Source organism: Cervus canadensis, chromosome 13 (assembly GCF_019320065.1).
Source record: "Cervus canadensis isolate Bull #8, Minnesota chromosome 13, ASM1932006v1, whole genome shotgun sequence".
NCBI classification, from domain to species: domain Eukaryota; kingdom Metazoa; phylum Chordata; class Mammalia; order Artiodactyla; family Cervidae; genus Cervus; species Cervus canadensis.
Window position 1 is genome coordinate 73,430,700 of NC_057398.1, and position 20,995 is coordinate 73,451,694.

General features: G+C 52.9%; 1 protein-coding gene and 1 long non-coding RNA gene across 2 annotated transcripts in view; one reads left to right on the forward strand and one right to left on the reverse strand.

Moving 5' to 3' along the window:
- The window catches only part of MFSD4A (major facilitator superfamily domain containing 4A), a 25,578-nt gene extending 13,801 nt beyond the window's left edge, over positions 1 to 11,777 (reverse strand). Inside the window, exons 1-3 of the mRNA XM_043485351.1 lie at positions 11,245 to 11,777; positions 1,706 to 1,904; positions 808 to 1,068 (exon numbers count right to left, since the gene is read on the reverse strand). Of these exons, the coding sequence (XP_043341286.1) occupies positions 808 to 1,068; positions 1,706 to 1,904; positions 11,245 to 11,474 (690 nt within the window). The 5' untranslated portion in view covers positions 11,475 to 11,777. The remainder of the gene's footprint in view (positions 1 to 807; positions 1,069 to 1,705; positions 1,905 to 11,244) is intronic.
- On the forward strand, positions 11,279 to 20,454 carry LOC122452044. Its single transcript, XR_006272576.1, has 4 exons — positions 11,279 to 11,415; positions 13,773 to 13,955; positions 15,626 to 15,734; positions 20,241 to 20,454. It is a non-coding gene; the product is annotated as an uncharacterized LOC122452044 (long non-coding RNA).
- Positions 20,455 to 20,995: the final 541 nt, after the last annotated feature.

The window sequence follows — 20,995 nt, forward strand, 5'->3', positions numbered from 1 at the left end:
GACTCCAAGTCAGGGTGATAAACTATGCGGCACCTCCATCCCATGGCCAGGCGGATGGCCACCTGGACTACCCCCACCCCAGCGCCTGCTCCTGGTGCTCCCAGCCATCGTCCCTAAGCTGGCCAGGAGCTGGCGGGGGTTCCCTAACCTCTCCCTCTGGCCCCAGCCTGGGCTAACCTAGGCTGCAGGGCCCCGGGGGGGTTTCCAGCCGGATACGGGCCAGTCCTGACTTGGCAGAGGAGCCTGAGAGCTGGGGTGCAGAGGGCCCTGGGATCCACCCCGGTCTGTCCCCGTCTGTCCCCACCAGGGCAGCCACATCACGCGGGGTCCCTTGGAGGTCATCTTGTCCATCTTCCAGCCTCCATGGGGGCCCACCTCACAGCAGCAATGGGAGACGCCCACTAGTGACTGAGGACAGCGGAGGGGAGCCTGGCGTGTCCTGCAGGGCTCTGTCCCAGGGCCCAATTCACCTGCCCTTGGAAGAGAAGAGCTGGTTTCCTTAGGGAGCTCCAAGGACTTGGAAGTCCACTCTGATCTCATGGCGCTAAACCTGCTCACTGTTTAACCTCCTTGGAGAATCGCAATCCCAGGATATCACAACTGAAGGACCTTAGAGGTGATCTCCTGTGACTCCCTGTGGTCAGGATGAATCCCTGCGGGTCGGCTCTCCCATCTTCTTGCCTTCCTGAAGGCACATCTCAGCCCCAGTCCATTTCTCAGAAACGGAAGAATCTGTACTGGGAGCTAGTATGGACTGGTAGGGGACTGTCCACTAGCCCTCACCCAACCCTGTCCGGGGACACTCACGTTGATCAGAGCCATAATCCAGAAGGCATAGGACACACGGGTCCCTGCCCCGTCCTGCGAGGGCAACCCAGGCAGCGTCCGGTTGGGCCAAGGCTGGGCCTCAGGGTGCTGACGGCTTAGGACCCTGGAGGCATGGAACAGGTGGCTGCCGGAGGTGGCATTGGCTGTGCTATTGGCAGGCAAGCAGCTGGCCTCAGACAGGAAAGGGTCGGCGATGAGAGGGCTCAGCAGTGCACCAAAGCCCACAAAGAAATGGAGAACCTGGAGGGGGAGAGAATTGGGGGGTGGTGGTGAAGGCATGGCTCAGGCTTTGCATGACCCCCATTGTGGGAGCAGCAGAGGATGGGAGGCAGGAGGCGTGAGGAGTGAAGCTCCTGTCCCCACCTTCCTGCCTGAGATAACTTGGTGACAGCGGCCAACCCCTCCCTCAGTCCCTTCTTTCCCAAAGCTTAACCCTCAGCCAGGGGTTATCCCCATGCCAGAATCCACCAGGTAACACCCCAAAGGGAAGAGGGCTTGACAAAGGGCAGGGCTGGACTAAAGTCCTGGGCAACAGGGAGGAGAAGGAAGGAAGAAGAAACACAGGAGGAGACGAGAGAACAGCAAGTCCTTCCATCACGCCGCGTCCCAATTTACAAAGAGCCTTTTCTCGTCAGCACTTAGATTCCTGTGACCCTTTGCGCACAGTGGTCATCACCCCGTTTCAGAGGTGAAACACCCAAGTCCAGAGATGACAGCCAGTGTGGCCCAGCTGGCAGTGGTCACTCTGAACTTGACCCTGCTGCTCCTTCCAGGTCACCGTCCTGGCCGTGAGGAAGGGACACCTGGCCCGGGCAGAGGGCTGAGGGCGCTCCTCGGAGCCCCGCCCCTCCCTGCCCCAGGACTGCTGGGGGCTCACCTGGAGGAAGACGGCGGAGTCCTTCTGGTAGATCCTCACCAGCTGCATGTTGGCTACGGTGTCGATGCAGCCCATGGCCAGGCCGGCCAGCGCCATGACAGAGGCCAGCACCTTCACGTCCCGGCAGAAGGGGATGGTGGCAAACACCAGGGAGATGGCCAGGGAGGAGGCGAAGAGGGCCCACAGCGACTGGGCCAGGCTGCAGGGTGGGGGGGCAAGGTCAGTGGGCGGGGCTGCAGACCCCCCCAGCCCCATCCTCCACTCGCTGGGTGGACCCCCAGGGAAGCCGAGACATTCCTGTCATACTCTGGTCAGAGGGCAAAGGGAGCTGTGGCGCTCTGTCGCTTATTAGCTATAGGTTGTGGGCAAGATGTCTGAGTCTCCCCCGATGACAATCCCTGCCGCACGGTGGTCGTGAGAACTATGTAAGGGGCGTTTCACAAAGCATAATTGCTATTATTGGACTTATAAAAGTGATTTTGTATCCTTTACTTTGAACTGTTTGCTGATAAAACAATTATATGCGCAGATACCTCCATCCCTCCCAGGGAAGGGGTGGGGTGAATCGGTCCTGAGCGTCTCTGGGGAGCTGTGCCACCTGTGTGAGGCTGGAGGTGGGCCCGGGAGCACGGCCAGACCCCACACACACACACAGGTGTGGGGCATGCTGGGCCCTCTGCAGGCGCCAGGCCCAAGCCGCCCAAACCAAGCCCTCAGCCCAGATATCCGAGTAATCTGGTGACCCTTCTACGTGCCCGCAAGTGTCCAGAAGGGAGGCCCTCAGCCATCCCCACCGAGCGGTGTCTGGGTTGAGAGCTTTCCCCAGAGGAGCCCAGAGCAGCGGCTGAGTGAGTGAATATGTGCCTCGAAGCCTAGGGCTTTGTCGAGGTCTTTCGGGTGCACCCTGTCCAGCAACCAGACTCTCGAGAAAGGAAGGAAGCCTTATGTTTTCCGGGGCCAGTCTGAAAGGCTAAGGTGGGGGCAGGGGGGGAGGAGAGTGGGCAGAAGAAGGTTCTGGAAGGGAGGGCTTGTGGAGGAAGCACCTCAGATTATGAGAAGTTGGAGAGCCCTAGGCACCTCCATCTGGCTGTCCAGACTTAGAAGGTCGAGAGGGTTGGTGAGAGTCAGTATTTACATGTCAAGACCTGCATTTCCAGCTCACTGACAACAAGCGAGTCAAGAGACCCTTCAGGCTGTCCTCTCCTAGGAGTTCTTGCCTCTGACCCTGTTGGCGCTCAGCTTTTCATCTCGTTCCATCTTTGATTAAATCCGTTATCAGACGGGCTCTGCTGATAGCAGTAGATTTCCTCGTTTTCTTGTTTGCAGGCTGGTCTACCCATGGTGACCCCTGCCAACTCCCAGCTCTGAGCTGTGTGTGAGAAGGCAGGGGAGACTGACCACCAGAGGCAAGCAAGAGGGGGCCGTGCTGCGGGGAGGCCTGCTCGGGGCCCCAGCCCCCGTCCTGCTCCCCGCGCACCGCGGGCCGCGGGCACTGACAGCCGGCCTGCTCCCCGCGCTTCACGTGCTTCTGCTTCCTGCTCCCCGGTGGGCCGTCTCCTGGTGCTGGCTCAGAGGCGATGCCCACACCTCGCAGGCCGACAGGCCTCTCAGCTCTCTTTCCCCTTCCTTTCCCTGCACAAGATTGACTGGGCAGCCTCCAGGGTGGCCTGACTTCAGGGGTGACAGGGCGTCCCCGCCTCCTCCTCAAGGTCCCCGCCTGAGCTACTCCATGGACCCGACATTCCTCACCCACCGCTTTCTGCTAAAGCACAGATGCCCCAAGTACAAAAATGCTCTCCTGAAAACGTGATACTATCACTCCTGTCTTGAAAAACCTGGATGAGCATGGTTAACCAGCCCGGTAGTAGAGTCCAGAGGGAGCCCGACCTGGGATCAGCGAACTGAGAGGGCGGGAGTGTGGGAAGTTGGGGGAAAGAAGGGAGAGCTGACATCACGGCGGACACGAGAACAGCAGACACCTGTTCACGGCGTCCAAGACATTTGGCGCACACAACAAAGCTGTGAGCTGGCCCTTGCAACTGGGCCTCGTGTGACTCACAAGGAAACGTAGGTCAGAGAGGGATCAGAGACAGTTAGGAGAAGGGCTAAGAAAGCAGTGGACAGATCCCGGACCACCGCCCGGGGCTGCTGACTTGCTCCCGACGCCGTGCTGCTTTCCCTGGAGGAGCGTGTGCACACACGTGTGTGCGTAGAAAGGGTGGTGCTGGGCCACAGACCCTGATGGGCTGAGAGGGGAGCAGCCAGCAGGGAGCGCGAGGCCGGGTTCTGCAGGGCCTTGGACTTACGAAGCGGCGGCAAACGGCTATAGTCGCTGGAACCGAGTGGACCCTCTGCTGGCGTTATGGGAGCTCCAACTGCTTCCAGATAATGCTGGCTCCATCACAAGCCTCCTAAGGAAACTGCTGCCTTCTGCTCTTTGCGGGACCCACACCTGGACTGTGCCTAGACCTCCATCCCCTGAGGCGTCTGGTCTGGGGTTACTAAATAATGCCAGTGAGATGGGAATGCTTGAGGAAGGGCTGTCTTATCACCCCACGCACCACGGCCTGGACAAAGGGATCAGAGACAGTGAGGAGGCTGATGGTATGGGGGTGACAAAGAGAAGGAGACAGGAGTGACAAGATAAAGAGTCTAGTGGGCCAGGTGGCCAGACGGTGCAGAGTGAAACAGGTGGCTCGGGAGACAGGGCTGGGGCTCAGAAGGGCTGGGGGCCAGTGGGCAGCCTTGCCAGGCCTCTCCTCGCTCCAGTGGGTACCCTCTCACTTTCCTGTTCTAGAGAGGGACACCCAGTATCCAGAGGGGGCCCTTTTGTTCCCAGGCCCAGGGACAGGCAGGAGGGAGGGATGGAAAGACAATTCGGAAAGGAAAGGCTGGAGGCAGGCTGGCCTGGGAAGTCCCTTCTGCCAACCCTGGGCCAAGCCGGGCCAGCTCCTGCCAACCCCGGGCCGTGGTTTGGGCTTACAGCTTGCCAGCTGGGTTCCTGGGGTACCCTGGGGTGGGGTGGGGGCAGCCAGGAGATGGAAGCCAGTTCCCAGGAAATGGGGACAGCTGCACCGCAGCGAACGTTGGGTTTGCATCCCAGGCAGCCCACCCACCCCAGCTGTTTCGGCGGGGCTGTGCCTGGTCATTCCAAAAATCAGCCTGAACAAATTTCTTTAGGATGATAATGTTGTTGCCAAGAAAAAAGGCATCCTAGAGACATCCTAGAGCTAGACTGAAATACACTAATTGGCCTGGTCACAATGATTTGGTCAACGGCCCCTTCCAAAACTGTGGGTAATTGAAAATTACATAATAATAATGTCATTCCCCGGTGGCTCAGACAGTAAAGAGTCTGCCTGCAATGCGTGATACCCAGGTTTGATCCCTGGAGAAGGGAATGGCAACCCACTCCAGGATTCTTGCCTGAAGAATTCCATGGACAGCGGAGCCTGGCGGGCTACAGTCCATGGGGTTGCAAAGAGTAAGACACAACTGAGCGACTAACACTTTGCACTTTTTTTCCAAGGTCACTGCCGCTTTGGCAGCACGGATGTGTTTGTAACCAGAATTTGGGTCCTAGGCCAGTCTCTGCCGCTTCCCAGGGGGTGGCTCGGGGCAAGGCATTGACGCTGAGCCCTTCCGAGCCTCAGTTTCTCTGCTGTACACCAAGGATGGTGAGCGGTGCTTTGCAAGGCTCCTGTGCGGAGGGAGCGAGACGTCCGCTGGCCCCCGTCTGCTTCCTCACTGGCAGCTGTCCCCTGCCACCCCCAGCCATCTGCAGCTCACCTGCAGGTCCCGGGCTTTCCCGGAGGGGGAACACACTGGCCCGCTCGGCATTCAGGGTCAGAGACCTGGAGCCAGCTCCATGCCTGACCCCCGGCCCCGCCCCTGGTTCCCGCTGCCAAGCCCTCTGGGGTGATCCTGCGAGGCTGGCCCGGAAACTGCCAGAGTGGCACCAAGGACTGAAGAGCCCTACCCTCATTTTACACATCGGGAGGCAGCCCAGATGAGACAGGTGGGAGACAGGCCAGCACGGACCCGGCTTCTGGCCCCGACCTGGGAGAAGGCCAGGGTGGTGTCACCGCCTGTCCCTCCCTGGCCTGGGTCCTGAAGTCAGTGCAGGCCGGTGGAAAGGGCGGGGGGGCCTGGTCCCCCAAGACAGTCTGGGGAGCCCTTCCTCAGGAAGCCAGAGAAATGTCCGAGTTACTTATTAACGGTCCCACACAGAAGGTGCAGACGGGGGCGGGAGCAGAGTCAGGCCCTCTTGGCGGGCAGTACTGAGCTGCCGCCCACCTTGGCCGCGTGACCTTGAGCACAGCTCAGCCCAGGGTTCGGCCTTGCCCAGAGGGCACCTGTGACCCCTCATGCACCTGTGCTGGCCGTTCTGGTTCTGTGAAAGAGCAGGGGCTGCCTGGCTCCGAAACAGGGGAAGGGCTTGAACAGGCAGATGTCAGCTGGGGTCCCACCCCCGACTGCTCGGGTATGGGGAAGAATGTGCGACATTCCCCTCACAGTTCTGCCACAAGGGAGTCCCTCTGTCCACCTTGGACAAGCTCCTCCCTGAAGGACCAGGCAAAGGGGCAGAAGGCAGACCCAGGCGGCGTCAGAGGCATCTAGCCCCTCTCCACCCCCACAGGGCCAAGGGCGGGCTGCAGACTCCGCTCCAGCCTGGGTGAAAGGGAAGGGCTGACACCTAGAAGGAGGGGCAGGAGAAGCCTCCAGCGGGGTCACCTCTGCACTCACACCCCTCCAGCGGGATCACCCCCGCACTCACACCCCAGCCCGTTCGACACCCTCTGCTAAGGCTAAGGGGACCCTGAAGGAGGAACAAGGGAGCCTGACTTGGGAGGGATCTCTAACGAGGCGGCTGCCCAGATCAGGGCAGCACCCTCGCGTGACGACGTCCCCTGGCCCGGCGAGTGCTGGGCCCCCACCGAGTGCTTCCTGCACGCCGGTGAAGCTTGTAGTCTGCCTGAAGCACCTCTCCCCACATCCCTTGCTTCCACTGCTCTCTCCTGACTTCAGGAGTCAGCTCAGAGAGGCCTTCCCCACGGAGCTAAAGTAATCCCAACTCTGTAACTCCACTTGCTTACCTTATTTCCTTCATCTCACTAAAATAGTCCTCTAGGCTGTAAGCACCTTAGGAGCAGGGACCTGCATCATTTTCACTCTGAAAACAGGGGCTGGCTCAAGAGATATTTGTTAAATTAGTGAATTAAAGGCTAGGACGGGTTTTGAGATTTTTTTAATTAAAAAAAAATTGAGATATAATTTACATGCCATAAACTATCTATTCAAAGCACACAATTAAGTGTTTTTTCAAAAATTTATTCAGAGTTATGAACTCATCACCATGATCTATGAGCATTTATATCACCTCCAAAAGAAACCCTTCACCCATTAGCAGTCACTCCCCATTCCTCTCTGCACGAACCCTTAGCCCTAAGAAACTACTCATCTACTTTCTGTCTCTAGAGATTTTCCCAACTCTGGACTTTCACAAAAATGGCACCATAAGAGTGTGTGGTCTTCTGTGACGGGCCTCTTTCACTTAGCATAACATTGTCAAAGATCACCCATTTATAGGATGAGTCAGGACTTCATGCCTTTTTATGACTGAAACACATTCCTTTGTGTGGACAGACCACATTTTGTTTGCCCATCCATCTGCGGATAAACATTTGGCTGTTATGAATAGCTGCTATCATGCTATATAATGCTGCTATGAACTTTCATGTACAAGTTTTTATGTGGACATATTTTCAGTTCTTTGAAGAATATACCTAGGAGTGAAACTGTTGGGCCAGATGCTATCTCCCGTGGAGAGAGATTTTTAAAGCCCAGGTCTGCGGCATGCTGGAAGGTGGACAAGCTGCTGGCGGGAGAGGAGGAGGCTTTCTAGATGGGAGACCAACCCAGGCCTGGCTCAGATAAGGGAACTGGCTTTCATACTGTGTTCCCAGGACCACAGGGAGCCAGGATCCTGGGCAAGTAGGTCAGAGAGTGGCCTGGGGAAATGTCCACGGAGAACAGGTTTCATGCAGTGGGCAGGGGAGAGTCAGAGGTGGTCTTGGGAAGGTGGGACTTGTAAGAAATTCAGAAAAAAAAAAAAAGAAAGGTAGAGAAAAAGATAGTTAATAGAGCAAAGAGAAGACGAACTCAAGCCTTCAGTTAAGAGCACACATGCAGAGGAGATGCCCAGGTAAGGTGGGAAAGGTTGGGGAAGCTCTGAAAGTCATTTATCTGCCCCGATAGCTTTGAGATAAAAGGGTCTCCCAAACTGCCCAGGGTAGTAAGACAGGTCCCCATGAAACCAGGAACAAAACCCCAACCTTTTGTCTAAATACCCACCCCTTCTTCCTGTCTGACAAGGCACATATCTACACACCCTGCCAACTAGGTGTCTTTGGGTTTTTTTTCTGGAAAGTTTCCTGCTCTTGATAAGATTTTTCTAAGGACGGTCAAGTCCAGCTTCTTCTAGCCCTAAATACACCCTTCTCCCTCTCGGCCTACATGTAGTGCCTCCTTGGAGCTCTCCGACTATGTCAGAAGAGAGAGAGAGCGTTGGCCCCCGTGAGCAGAGGGCTCCTGCCCTCCTCTGCGCCCACACTGACGTTGAGGTCTCCGCACCCAGTCCCTCCAGAGTCCCTGTGGAGGCAACAAGAAGCCCCTGGGTGCAGGCCCAGGACTGGGCAGGACCCGCGCAGGAGCCCCAGAGACAGGGCGCTGCCGTGACTCTCCCCTCCCTGCTGTGTGCCATCCCACACGTCCCCCGCTCCCTCGCAACAGCTGGCCCGTCCCAGTTTGTTACACCAACCCCCACCGCAGAACTAGCGCACACTTGCAGTAATCACTTAAGCTGGAAAGCACTAGCGGCGTATTAGCATTTTAGCTCGCGGTGAGACCCCAAGGAGCCCAGTCTGAGAGGCCGATTTCAGGCTGGCAGAGGTTCTGTTTGCTCTGAGGGAGGGAGGATTGAGATGAGCTGTAGGGCTGTAGGTAGGTGACGACTCCTGTCTGCGCACAGGCCACTCCTGCCACCTCCCTCTACTTCCACTGAAGTCTACCTTGCTCTTAACCGAGGGACAGGATTAGGACATGTTGTCTTGCAGTGGGAGGACTGAGGGTCACAATCTAAGCCTGAATCACAGATGGGACATACTCCCCCTGCCCTGCCGGACCCCCACCCATCACGTCCCAGCAGGAAGCCCCAGAAGACCACAGTTTCCTCCCCAGGAGTGTCTGCTTAAGGATACTCAGCCCATGAGTATGGACTGTGTGCCTCTGCCTGGAGAGCATACGGTGTAACTCGTACCCTGCAGAGCTGAAGCAGACTACTATGAGTCAGCTCGCTTTTTTATGAAAAAGCAAGAGGCATTTCCAAACTATCTGGTTCTAGACACAAATGTGGGGGTTCATATCCTGGCCAGCTTAATAGCTCTGTGACCTGGGGCAAGTTTCTTAACCTCCCTGTGATTCAGCCTCCTGCACAAAATGGAGATAGTAGCACGACCCTATCTACAGGATTGTCATGAAGGTTAAATGAGTTGATACAAGAACATTACCGAGAAAGAAGCACTGAGTACAGGGCCTGTGTGCCCAGCCGTGTCTGACTCTTAGAGACCCTGTCAGGCTCCTCGGCGCAAGGAATATTCCTGGCAAAATACTGGACTGGATTGCCATTTCCTTCTCCAGGGGATCTTCCCATCCCAGGTATCAAACCTGTGTCTCCTGCATGCCGTCATTGGCAGGTGGATTCTTTACCGCTGTGCCACCTCAGAAGCCCAAGTAAGAACAGTGCTTGGCATGGCCTAAATGCTCAAAAAAGCAAGTTATTATTGCTATCATGACTATTCTCCTTTTCCATGAGCCAGTTTCCCATGCCAAGACCCTTCCCACTGTCCGTTCAGAGCCCCTCGTTGAGTACCGAGCCCTGAGGGAGGCACTGGGCAGGTAAGGAAGAGCCGGCCCAGCTGGGTGTGTATCTTTGCTGTTCTCACAAATCCTGGCATGCCAACCTGCCATTTAGAATTATCCTCATTCCTCTTCCTGTTCCTTGCCCTACACAGGTTTCTAAAAAGTTCCAGGTAAGGGAGCTTTTCTAAGTCAAAATACTTAAAAACAAAGAGAAAAAATACCCAGAATGATTTCTAATGAAACCTGTAGGCAGAATCAGAAAGAATCTTGAGCTTTTTCTTAAGATTTTCTGAGTTCTCCACGCATCCACTCTTGTACAAAACCCACAGAAACACTAGTGTCCATAAGGACACTTGCTTCTTCAGAGGAGACTTCTTTGGTTTACAAGAGGATTTTGGTCGTGGGGATAATCACTCCCGAATTGATCACGTTTGGTCAGCCGGATGGCTTAAAGTGGCTCTCCATGTGTGGACACCTGTGCTCCTCTCCATCAACTCTAGGGGACCCAACTCACAGACGCCTCTAGCAATGAGCCGAAGGGCAGCGCCTTAGGCCCAGAAACCCACCCCCACACCCCTGTGGTTTTGTTCCCAGGCTTCTGCTTGTCTGAGGCCATGCAGTCCAGGAAACCACCCAGCCAGAAGCCAGGACTAGGGAGACCGCCAGCAGCCTCTGACTTGCAAGTCATCCAGCCCCTGCTGTGGGTCTCTTCTCCCCGGAGCATCAGGAGAGTGGATCCTGCTGCCTTTCCAAAGGGCTCCATGGAGGTGGCCCTGTCCAATTCAAGCCTGGAGGATGAGGCTCTGCAATGGTAGGCAAAGGGGAACCTCTGGGGGCCATGCCAGACAGCCCAGAACCCTGCCCTCCGGCAGACGCTGGGCAGGAGGAACATGGGGTGGGAGAGGCGGAGGCCAGAGATGGTCACCTCACTAAGCGATGGGTGGGTCACCCTGCACCTCCCCTTTGGTGACCTCAGCGTTGAGGTCCTGCCTGTCTCAGAGGCAGAAGGGTGCTGCTTGCAGGGGCCAGTGCCGGAAGCCCGGCGCCCCCAGGGGCAGGACCCCACAGCACTCACCAGCCCAGTGGTCACCCGGGAAGGGACACCCTTTGCTGGCTGCTCTGGAGCTGAGGATCTGAGTGGAGCCCGCCCCAGGGCACTCTGTCCAGCTGCAGCCAGCCCTGGCGCTGGGCACAGCCCCTGAGATCCACTCCCTCTCCTGCCACCTCACTTCCAATTCCGCCCCCGGCAGCAGGGGCTACGGACAGACCTCAGTCGGCTCGTGCCAGAGGCGACCCGGCTGCCTCTGCGAGCTCGCTGCCACTCTCCCCGGGGGGCGGGGGGCGGGGGCTGGGGTGGAATAAGCAGGATGAGGGCTGGGTCTATGAGTAAGGGCAAAAAAATGATCTAAAAGTCACCTTCAGTCCTCGGGGAGAGTTTTGGGGGGAGACCCGGGGCGGGGGGGCGGGTGGTAGGGAGGCAGCCCTCCGGCTAAGTCAGGGAACGGCTGGCGGGGCGGGGAGGGGTGGTCGCGGCCTTCCGGAGGCAGGGACGACCCCCGGCGCGAGCCCCGCTGGGGGCAGGACGAGGGCGACGGGAAGGGCCGGGGACTGGCACTCACGTCCTCTTGAAGACGCCCCCGAGGGCGCTGCCCAGCAGGAGGCAGAGCTGCTGCGAGAAGAAGACCCAGGAGATCTCGGGCAGCGAGCTGCGCGTCTGGCAGCGCAGGTCCAGCAGCGTGGGCCCCAGGAAGGCGATGCACAGGCCGAAGCTGAAGAAGACGCTCCAGTAGGTGAGCGTGGGCTGCAGGTTGCGGCGGAGCAGCCCGGACACCCGGACGTCGCAGCCCATGGCCCCGGCCGGCGGGCTCGCGGCTGCTGGTGCGGGCGCGCGCGGTGCCGGAGTGCCGCTTCGCCCGCCCGCCGGCGGGAGGGCCAGCCGGGCCGGGGAGCCAGGGGCTGGGGAGTGGCGGGGGCGGGCGGGGAGGGGCCTCCCGGCGAGGGGCCCCGCCCTCGGGCCCAGGGAGCGCCCGGGGCGCCGTGGGCACCGCGACCGGGCCCGCGCCCTCCCCGCGCGGTGCCAAGTGCGGGTCTCGCCTCCTCCCCGCACTCAGATTTCCACCCTCCCCCGGCTACGGGAGACCCTGCGGGAACCACTAGTCACCCCCACCCCCTCTCCCTCCAGTTCCGTGTCTTTCCAGTCTCCTTATCCGGCCCCCCAGGGTCGGAGGGCCCTGGACGCCCATCGGCAAACTGGGCAAACAGAGCCCGAGACGTCCGGTAAGGACACCGGGAGCGTGGTCTTCGGGCGCTTCTCTGAGGCTGCAGCTGCAAACCCTCCCCAGGCCCCGTTCTGGCCTGTGCTTTCATGTGAAGGGACCCCGAGCCCTCTCCCCTAAACTAGGGGCTTCACTGATGGACTTCGGGCGTCCGACAGCGCCCGGTCTCCCCTTGGAATAGAAGGCAAAAATCTCCTGCATACGTTTTTTTTTTTCTTGGCAGAGTATTCCTGACTTTCACCAGAAAGGTAGTCACTCTAAGCTCAGCAGAAGGGCCTGAGACACATCTCCTTGGTGCCCTGTCCAGGTGGGATGGAGGAACACAAAGGTGTTCTTCCAGACGCATCTCTCTCCTTTCCTCCTTATTGAGAAGGGGGCGAGAGGAGGGTGGGAAGAGCAGGGTAGTGACTTGGAGGAATTCTAAAATCGTCCTGGAGGGAAAGAAAAAAAGATTTTTTTTTCTTCGCTGGAAGAAGTGCTGGCTGGGGGGTGGAGTGGGAGGGTGTTAAACTCCAGACTGGGAGTCCTTCCAGGCGCCTGCAGTTGACGCAGGCTGTTACTCCCCCCAGGTGGCCATGTGGCTGTTGGGTCCTGCGTGGTCCTGCTCATGAGGGAGCCAGGCACCTGTCCTGCGCTGACCTCTGGGGCAGAGCAGAGGGGCCCCTCAGGTCACCTCAGCCCAGGCGCTCTAGTAGTGGCAGGAGCCATGAGGTCATGACCACTCGCCCCCCACGGGGACCAAGGCTGAAACAGGAGGAGATAAGGGGGTGGGTGTCCGCATGATGGTTTGACATGTGGTGGAGGCAGCCAGCCTCTCTTGCTCCTGCCGGTCCCCTCTCACTGGGCGCCCTAGCATCTGCCCTGTCTCCCAGGGTGTGGGCGCCGGGCCGGGGAGCCCCAGGATCCCTCTGGCTTGGTTGGCCTATGGTTGATGACAGTTACTTGTTCAGTAGTGATTATGCTGGGCCTGCAGAGTACTTGCAATTAAGCAAAACGTTATCCTCTAGGGAGGGGGAGAAAAACAATAACTGTAAACATTTAACTGAGTCCTCTCTGCCACTCTCAAAGAATTCCAGAAGCTCAGAGTTGGAAGGAGCTATCTCCAGTGGAGTCCCCTGTCCCCACCCCATCACTGCTGATAAATGCTCATCAGTGCAGTGCTGGACTGATTGATGCCTCTTAGTGACGGGGACCTCACTTATCATTTCCAGGGGTCTGCTTCCAAAGAGACTCACCTCTGGTCGTAGGAAACGTTTTGTGCGGAACTGGAATGCTTCTCCCTGTGGCTCCCCACTGCCACCCACAGGACACGTCTAATTGCTCTGTGCACACTGGTCCCTCACACACATAATGACCTCACCCCCACACTTGGCTTCTCCAGCCCAAATGCTTGAAATTCTTTCATGATTCCCTTAGATGGTACTTCCCAGTTATATCATCCTACTGGTTCAGCTCTTGACAGTGACTCTGGTACAGTGAGGAAGTCCACAGTGTCTGGAATGCTAGAAGCTTTCTATAACTTGATCTGGGGGGTGGTTACGCAGTTGTGAACATAGAAATATTATACCCCGCCTTGAATGCAGCACCCAGTCACCTTACAGTCAAATCTTTCTGCCTTCCTTCTCTCCTTCCTTACTTTCTTCCTTCCTTAGGTGTGAGGCCCTTGAGCAGAGACAAACAAGTAAGTAACCAAATAATGTACATTCTGTAACAGGAGTGCTTTGAGAGCCTGGGGGAGAGGGGCAGACAGTTCTGCCTGGGAAGGCTTCATGGAACAGGTGATTACTAAACTGGATCTGGAAGGGCAAGTATGTGAAAAAGTTTTGCTCATGTGCTCTTTCTCCTCTTTCTCTGTCACGTCTGTTTTCCAGCACCATGACATTGTCTACCTCCTCCAGGAAGCTTGCTCAGAAAAGTATCTGTCTAGCTCCCAAGTCCCAGCAAGCCCCCTGCACTCCTTTTGCCCTACAGTCTTTGTAGTGTCAGCTGTTACATTTCAGCAAGTGTTAGCTTCCTGTTCCTGCCACCCTGCCTCTCCTGTGGCCAATTAAACGGTGAGTTCTTAAGGACACAACTGTATTTGCCTCTAACTCCCCACATTTGCCTTCTTTGGGATTGAAGTGAAAACTGACCTTTTCCAGTTCTGTGGCCACTGCTGAGTTTTCCAAATTTGCTGGCATATTGAGTGTAGCACTTTAACAGTATCATCTTTTAGGATTTGGAATAGCTCATCTGGAATTCCATCACCTTCACTAGCTTTGTTTGCAGTGATGCTTCCTAAGGCCCACTTGACTTCGCACTCTAAGATGTATAATCATAAGGGATTTGATTTAGAGCATACCTTAATGGCCTAGTGGTTTTCCCTACCTTCTTCTATTTTATTCTGAATTTGGCAATAAGGAGTTCATGGTCTGAGTCACAGTCAGCTCCTGGTCTTGTTTTTGCTGACTGTATAGAGCTTCTCCATCTTCGACTGCAAAAAAATATAATCAGTCCAATTTCGGTGTCGACCATCTGGTGATGTCCATGTGTAGAGTCATGTCTTGTGTTGTTGGAAGAGGGTGTTTGTTATGACAAGTGCGTTCTCTTGGCAAAAGTCTGTTAGCTTTTCCCCTGCTTCATTCTGTACTCCAAGGCCAAACTTGCCTGTTACTCCAGGTGTTTCTTGACTTCCTACTTTTGCATTCCAGTCCTCTATGATGAAAAGGACATCTTTTATTTGATGTTAGTTCTAGAAGGTCTTGTAGGTCTTCGTAGAACTGTTCAACTTCAGCTTCTTTGGCATTAGTGGTTGGGGCAAAGACTTGGATTACTGTGATATTGATTGGTTTGCCTTGGAAACGAACAGAGATCATTCTGTCGTTTTTGAGATTGCACCCAAGTGCTACATTTTGGACTCTTTTGTTGACTACGAGGGCTACTCCATTTCTTCTAAGGGATTCTTGCCCACAGTTGTAGATATAATGGTCATCTGAATTAAATTCACCCATTCCAGTCCATTTTTGTTCACTGATTCCTAAAATATTGATGTTCACTCTTGCCATTTCCTGTTTGACCATTTCCAATTTGCCTTGATTCATGGACCTAACATTCCAGGCTCCAATGCAGTATTGCTCTTCACAGCATCAGACTTTACTTTTACCACCAGACACATCCACAACTGGGCGTTGTTTCCTCTTTGGCTCAGTCACTTCATTCCTTCTGGAGCTATTTCTCTGCTTTTCTCCAGCAGTATATTGGGCATCTACTGACTTGGGGAGTTCACCTTTCAGTGTCATATCTTGCTGCCTTTTCATACTATCCATGGGTTCTTAAAGCAAGAAAGCTAAAGTGGCTTGCCATTCCCTTCTCCAGTGGACCACGTTTTGTCAGAACTCTCCACTATGACCCATCTGTCTTGGGTGGCCCTACACGGCATGGTTCATAGTTTCATTGAGTTAGGCGAGGTTGTGGTCCATGTGATCAGATTGGTTAGTTTCCTATGATTGTAGTTTTCATTCTGTCTGCCCTCTGATGGATGAAGATAAGAGGCTTGTGGACCCTTTCTGATGGGAGGGACTGGCTGCAGGGAAAACTGGGTCTTGCTCTGGTGGGCAAGGACATGCTCAGTAAATCTTTAATCCAATTTTCTGCTGATGGGTGCGGCTGTGTTCCCTCCCTGTAGTTTGGTCTGAGGCCAAACTTTGGTGGAGGAAATGGCAGTAATGGTGACCTCCTTCCAAAGGACTTACGCCAGCACGCTGAGCCTCCCAGGACTGCTGTAGTTAGTGCTCTGACCCCATGGAAGGCCACGGTCAACCACATCTCCATCAGAGACTCCTGGACACTCACAGGTAAGTCTGGCACAGTCTCTTGTGGTGTCACTGATACCCAGAGATCAAATTTCCAACATCCGTTGGACCATAGAAAAGCAAGAGAATTCCAGAAAAACATCTACTTCTGCTTCTTTGATTACACTAAAGTCTTTGACTATGTGGATCACAATAAACTGTGGAAAATTCTTAAAGAGATAGGAATACCAAACCACCTTACCTGCCTCCTGCAAAACCTGTATGTCAGTCAAGAAGCAACAGTTGGAACCAGACATGGAGCAATGGACTGGTTCAAAATTGGGAAAGGAGTACATCAAGGTTACCCTGCTTCAGTTCAGTTCAATTCAGTCGCTCAGTCGTGTCTGATTCTGCAACCCCACGGACTGCAGCATGCCAGGCTTCCCAGTACATCACCAACTCCCGGAGCTTACTCAAACCATCTCATCCTCTGTCATCCCCTTCTCCTCCCGCCTTCAATCTTTCCCAGCATCAGGATCTTTTCAAATGAGTCAGTTCTTCGAATTAGATTACCAAAGTGTTGGAATTTCAGCTTCAGCATCAGTCCTTCCAAAAAATATTCAGGAATGATTTCCTTTAGGATTGACTGATTGGATCTCTCCTTGCAGTCCAAGGAATTCTCAAGAGTCTTCTCTAACACCACAGTTCAAAAGCATCAATTCTTTGGCGCTCAGCTTTCTTTATGGTTCAACTCTCACATTCCATACATGACTACTGGAAAAATCATAGCTTTGACTAGACAGACCTTTGTTAGTCACCCTGCTTATTTAACTTATATGCAGAGTACATCATGTGAAATGCCAAGCTGGATGAAGCATAAATTGGAATCAAGATTGCCGGGAGAAATATCAGTAAACTCAGATATGCAGATGACACCACCCTTATGGCAGAAAATGAAGAAGAACTAAAGAACCTCTTGATGAAAATGAAAGAGGAGAGTGAAAAAGCTGGCTTAAAACTCAACATTCAGAAAGCTAAGATCATGGGTTCTGGTCCCATCACTTCATGGCAAATAGATGGGGAAACAATGGAAACAGTGACAGACTTTATTTTCTTGGGCTCCAAAATCACTGTAGATGGTGACTGCAACCATGAAATTAAAAGACCCTTGCTCCTTGGAAGAAAAGCTATGATCAACCTAGACAACATATTAAAAAGCAGAGACAACAAAGTTCTGTCTAGTCAAAGCTTTGGCTTTTCCAATAGTCATGTATGGATGTGAGAGCTGGTCCTTGAAGAAGGCTGAGTGCTGAAGCATTGATGCTTTTGAACTGTTGTGTTGGAGAAGACTCTTGGACTGCAAGGAGATCAAACCAGTCAGTCCTAAAGGACATGTTCATTGGAAGGACTGATGCTGAAGCTGAAGTTCCAATACTTTGGCTAGCTGATGTGAAGAGCTGGCTCATTAGAAAAGATCCTGATGCTGGGAAAGATTGAAGGCAGGAGAAGAGGGAAACAGAGGATGAGATGTTTGGGTGGCATCACCGACACAGTGGACATGAGTTTCAGCAAGCTCTGGGAGATGGTGAAGGACAGTGAAGCCTGGCATGCTGTAGCCCATGGGGCCGCAGAGTAGGATGTGACTGAGCGATTGGACAGCAGTACCCTTGCCTTATGCCTCACATAACACCTTGCAGATAACAAGCCCTGGATACATAGCTGTGAACTGAATTATTTACATAACACCTTTTTGATTATTTTTTAATTTTCATTTACATATCTTATCTCCTAGTAATACCAAGTTTCCCAAGGGCAGAGTCTGTCTTTTGTGCTGTGTATTCAAATGTCTTGCCCTATCTAGTTACCCTGTGGTCATTCTTAAATTTGAAAGAAAACCTTGGGTAATCCCAGAGCCATTCTCTGATTGACCTCCTTGTAAATTGGAAAGAAATTACCCCTGTTTCTCACAAGCTTTGGAAAGCAGTTTGAGACCTCAAAATACGAAAAAAAAAAGTGACCTGGCAGAAAGAGTGAAGAGTTCTCAGATTCTTGCTTGAAATCTATTCTTTTGCTTCTAGCGTCACCCTCTCCAGGAAGCTTTCTCCAAGTTTCCTAGGGTCCCTCCTTGGGGCTCCCAACGGAAACCATTGATAATGAACTGTTTACTGCTACTGTTTCAAGGCAAGGGTCATGGGGCTTGTTCTTCACTGGGTGCGGGGATTGACTCCTTGGTGAGAAGTGTTTGCACTACTCTGATTCCTGCTTACACTTGGAAGGTTACAAACAATAAACCAGTGGCTTGTCTTGGACTATGGATAGGTAATCTAAATCCTGAAAATACTCAAAGTGAAAGCAAACAAGATAATATAACACAGTGTGAAGTAAGAGCTAGATTCCCTCACCATGATTCTTTTACATGCATCATAGCTCCCCAGATTCCTTAGTGTATAAACCTATGGTGTACATTTTGTTTTTGTTGCTGTTTCTATTAGCTTTGAAAACCTTAAATATTACAAAATGAACAAAGAGGAAAGGTCTGACTATAGCAATCTAGAGGGGGAATTCCTGGGACTTGGGCCTAATTTCATGCTTGGCAGAATCCTCTACATGACCACGGAGCTGCCCTTGGTCCCCAGGGCCCTCTGTTCTCTGCTTCCCAGACTCTCTTAAGGCTAGACAGGAGCAACAGAGTTAAGTCTCTGTTCAAGATCATTAAGCATATCCTGCAGTTCCTCTGGCTTTTCCAGGGCATGAGACTGGCCCTCCCTCACTTCTGGATTTTGTCTACTTGTCCACATCCTCACCTGGCTGGCCAGACTGTGGAAAGTGGATTGGCAGGCTCTGTCTGGGATTGGCATAGGGCAGTTGGCAAATGGCTTGGTGCCAAGGACTGACCCCAGATGACCCAGCCACCCTACCACACATGTAGCAAAGATGGGTGTGTGTACAAAGAGCCTTCTTTCTCAAGTATCCAGGTGAACTGATCTTTATGGACGGTGAAGAAGGTGGTTGCTGCAAGGTGCCAAGAGGGATAGGAGGGACAGGAACAGGCGAAATGGCCCAGAAGCATCTTAAAAATTAGACCAGTGGCCACACATATCCTGGAGAGAATGTTGCGTAGAACCTGACATTTATTCGGTGTCTGAAAGTGTTAGTTGAAGCTAATCTTTGAAAGTTGAAAGGACTCTCTGAAATTATCTAGTGCAACCTCCCACTCAGAAACAGAATTTTAGGTACAGCATCCTTGAAGGTGGCCACAGCTTTAGTGTGCTCAGGCTTGATGTCAGAAGAATCTAGTCTAAGCTATAAGACCTGTGAAAAAGTGAGCCTCAGGGTTTTTCTTCTCTAAAATGTGAGGAATAATTCTTCCCTTACTGAGAGAGAATATAGACACAGGAGCTAGCACACCAAGTTCTCATTAAATGATAATTATTATTATTGTTATTATCAACACCAATTCAAACTGATCTCCTAGTCTTGTATGCTAAAACAGTGGCTAATGAGACCAAGTCTGCCTAAAACTGAGTCCCCATTCTGAGTCCTCTCTGTCCAGAAGTATTCCCCATCTTATCCCTTCTGACCTCAATCCTGTACTAACTAAGCACTAGTCACCCAGACTTAGAGGACTAAAATTGCTGTTGACAATAACATTGTTAATGTACAGACTGAGGTTGCTTCTCCAGGCAAGATGAGCTAGCAGAACCCTGGGTCATGGGCCACCAGCCCATGGTGGCCCTTAGGCATCCTGACCCTTAAAACTATGAACTATGATTAAGAAATGTCATAAGATGATGATTAACCTTTTCCTTCCCCTTTAACAACCCCTAACTTAGAGACTTCCCTGATGGTCCAGTGGTTAAGACTCCGTGCTCCCAAAGGAGGGGCCTGAGTTGGATCCCTGGTCAGGATCCCACATGCCACAACCAAAGATCCTGTATGCCATAAAGAATGTCGAAGATCCCATGTGCTGCAACTAAGACCGGGTGCAGCCAAATAAATAAATAAAAATATTTTTTTAAAAATTATAAAAAAAAAACAGCTCCCAGTGGGAGTGGATCTGAGGCTTGCCTCCCACTCCCTTGTTTGATGCCCTGCAATAAACTCTTACTTTGCTGCAAATGTCTACTTTCAGAGTTTGCCTTTCTAAATGGCGGGCTCATGAGCCCTTTGGCCAGGTTGCAATTTGGCTACCATAAAGGGACCTCCCAGGTTCCCCTGAAGTTAGTGCCTGTGGTCTGCAGCCCTTTGCCAGTGTGGAGCTTCCCTTAGCAGATCCAGCAGCTGAGGCTCTTTTGGCCAAGATATCCGATCAGGGAAGTCCCTTTTTGACCAGGCATCAGCAACCCTAGGCAATATTCCAGGCTTGCAATGAAGGAATGGTTTTTGGATTGGAAGACCTCTATGGTAAAGAACCAGCACAATGGTATGGGCTGAAAACTTTTATGTTTGTAAGTTAATGCCCTCCTAGGTCCATTGCTGGGTACTGAAGGATGAATTGGGTTTGATAAAAGTATGATCCTGGGACTTCTCTGGTGGCACAGTGGATAAAGAATCCTCCCGCCCATGCAGGGGACATGGGTTCAGTCCCTGGTCTGGGAAGATTCCACATGCTGTGGCGCAACAAAGTCTGCGCACCACAGCTACGGAGTGGGCACTCGTGAGCCCACGTGCTGCAACTACTGAAGCCTGTACGCCCAGAGCCTGCACTCTGCAACGAGAGAAGCGCCTCAGTGAGGAGCCCGCACACCACAACGAAGAGTAGCCCCCGCCTGCCACGGCAAAGAAAGCCCACACACAGCAATGCAGACCCCGTGCAGTCAAAACAAAAATAAATACTTAAAAAAAAAGTATGAGCCTAAGGTTTCTTTTGGAATTGGTTTGACTTTTGTCTTATGTGTGTGTGTGTCTATCTGGCAGACATGGGAAACAAAAGTTCAGTTTCTAAACATAGCCTTTTAGGATACTGTAAAATTAGACCACCTTTACTTATGGTTCCCCAAAACTGGGTTGCTGACTTAATAAAACATCTTTTCCGTGTTCCAACTCTAAGGGAACAAGCACTTCTAGGAGGAACTTGCTTTTTTCTACCTATGCCTTCTCTACATGTAAATGTTCTACCAGGGCTCTCAAGAAACTTTATCTTACCCTTATCGAGACCATCTCCAACCCCTGAGACTGAGAGGGGAAAAGAGAAAAGAGACCCTTTAAACTTAACTTATTCCAACTGTTATTTATAAACAGGTGAGTTTTATATTATACTTGATTCTTGACTAAGTTTTAAAATGAAGCTATGAGATCTCTGGTTGTGTCTGTCTATAAGTCTG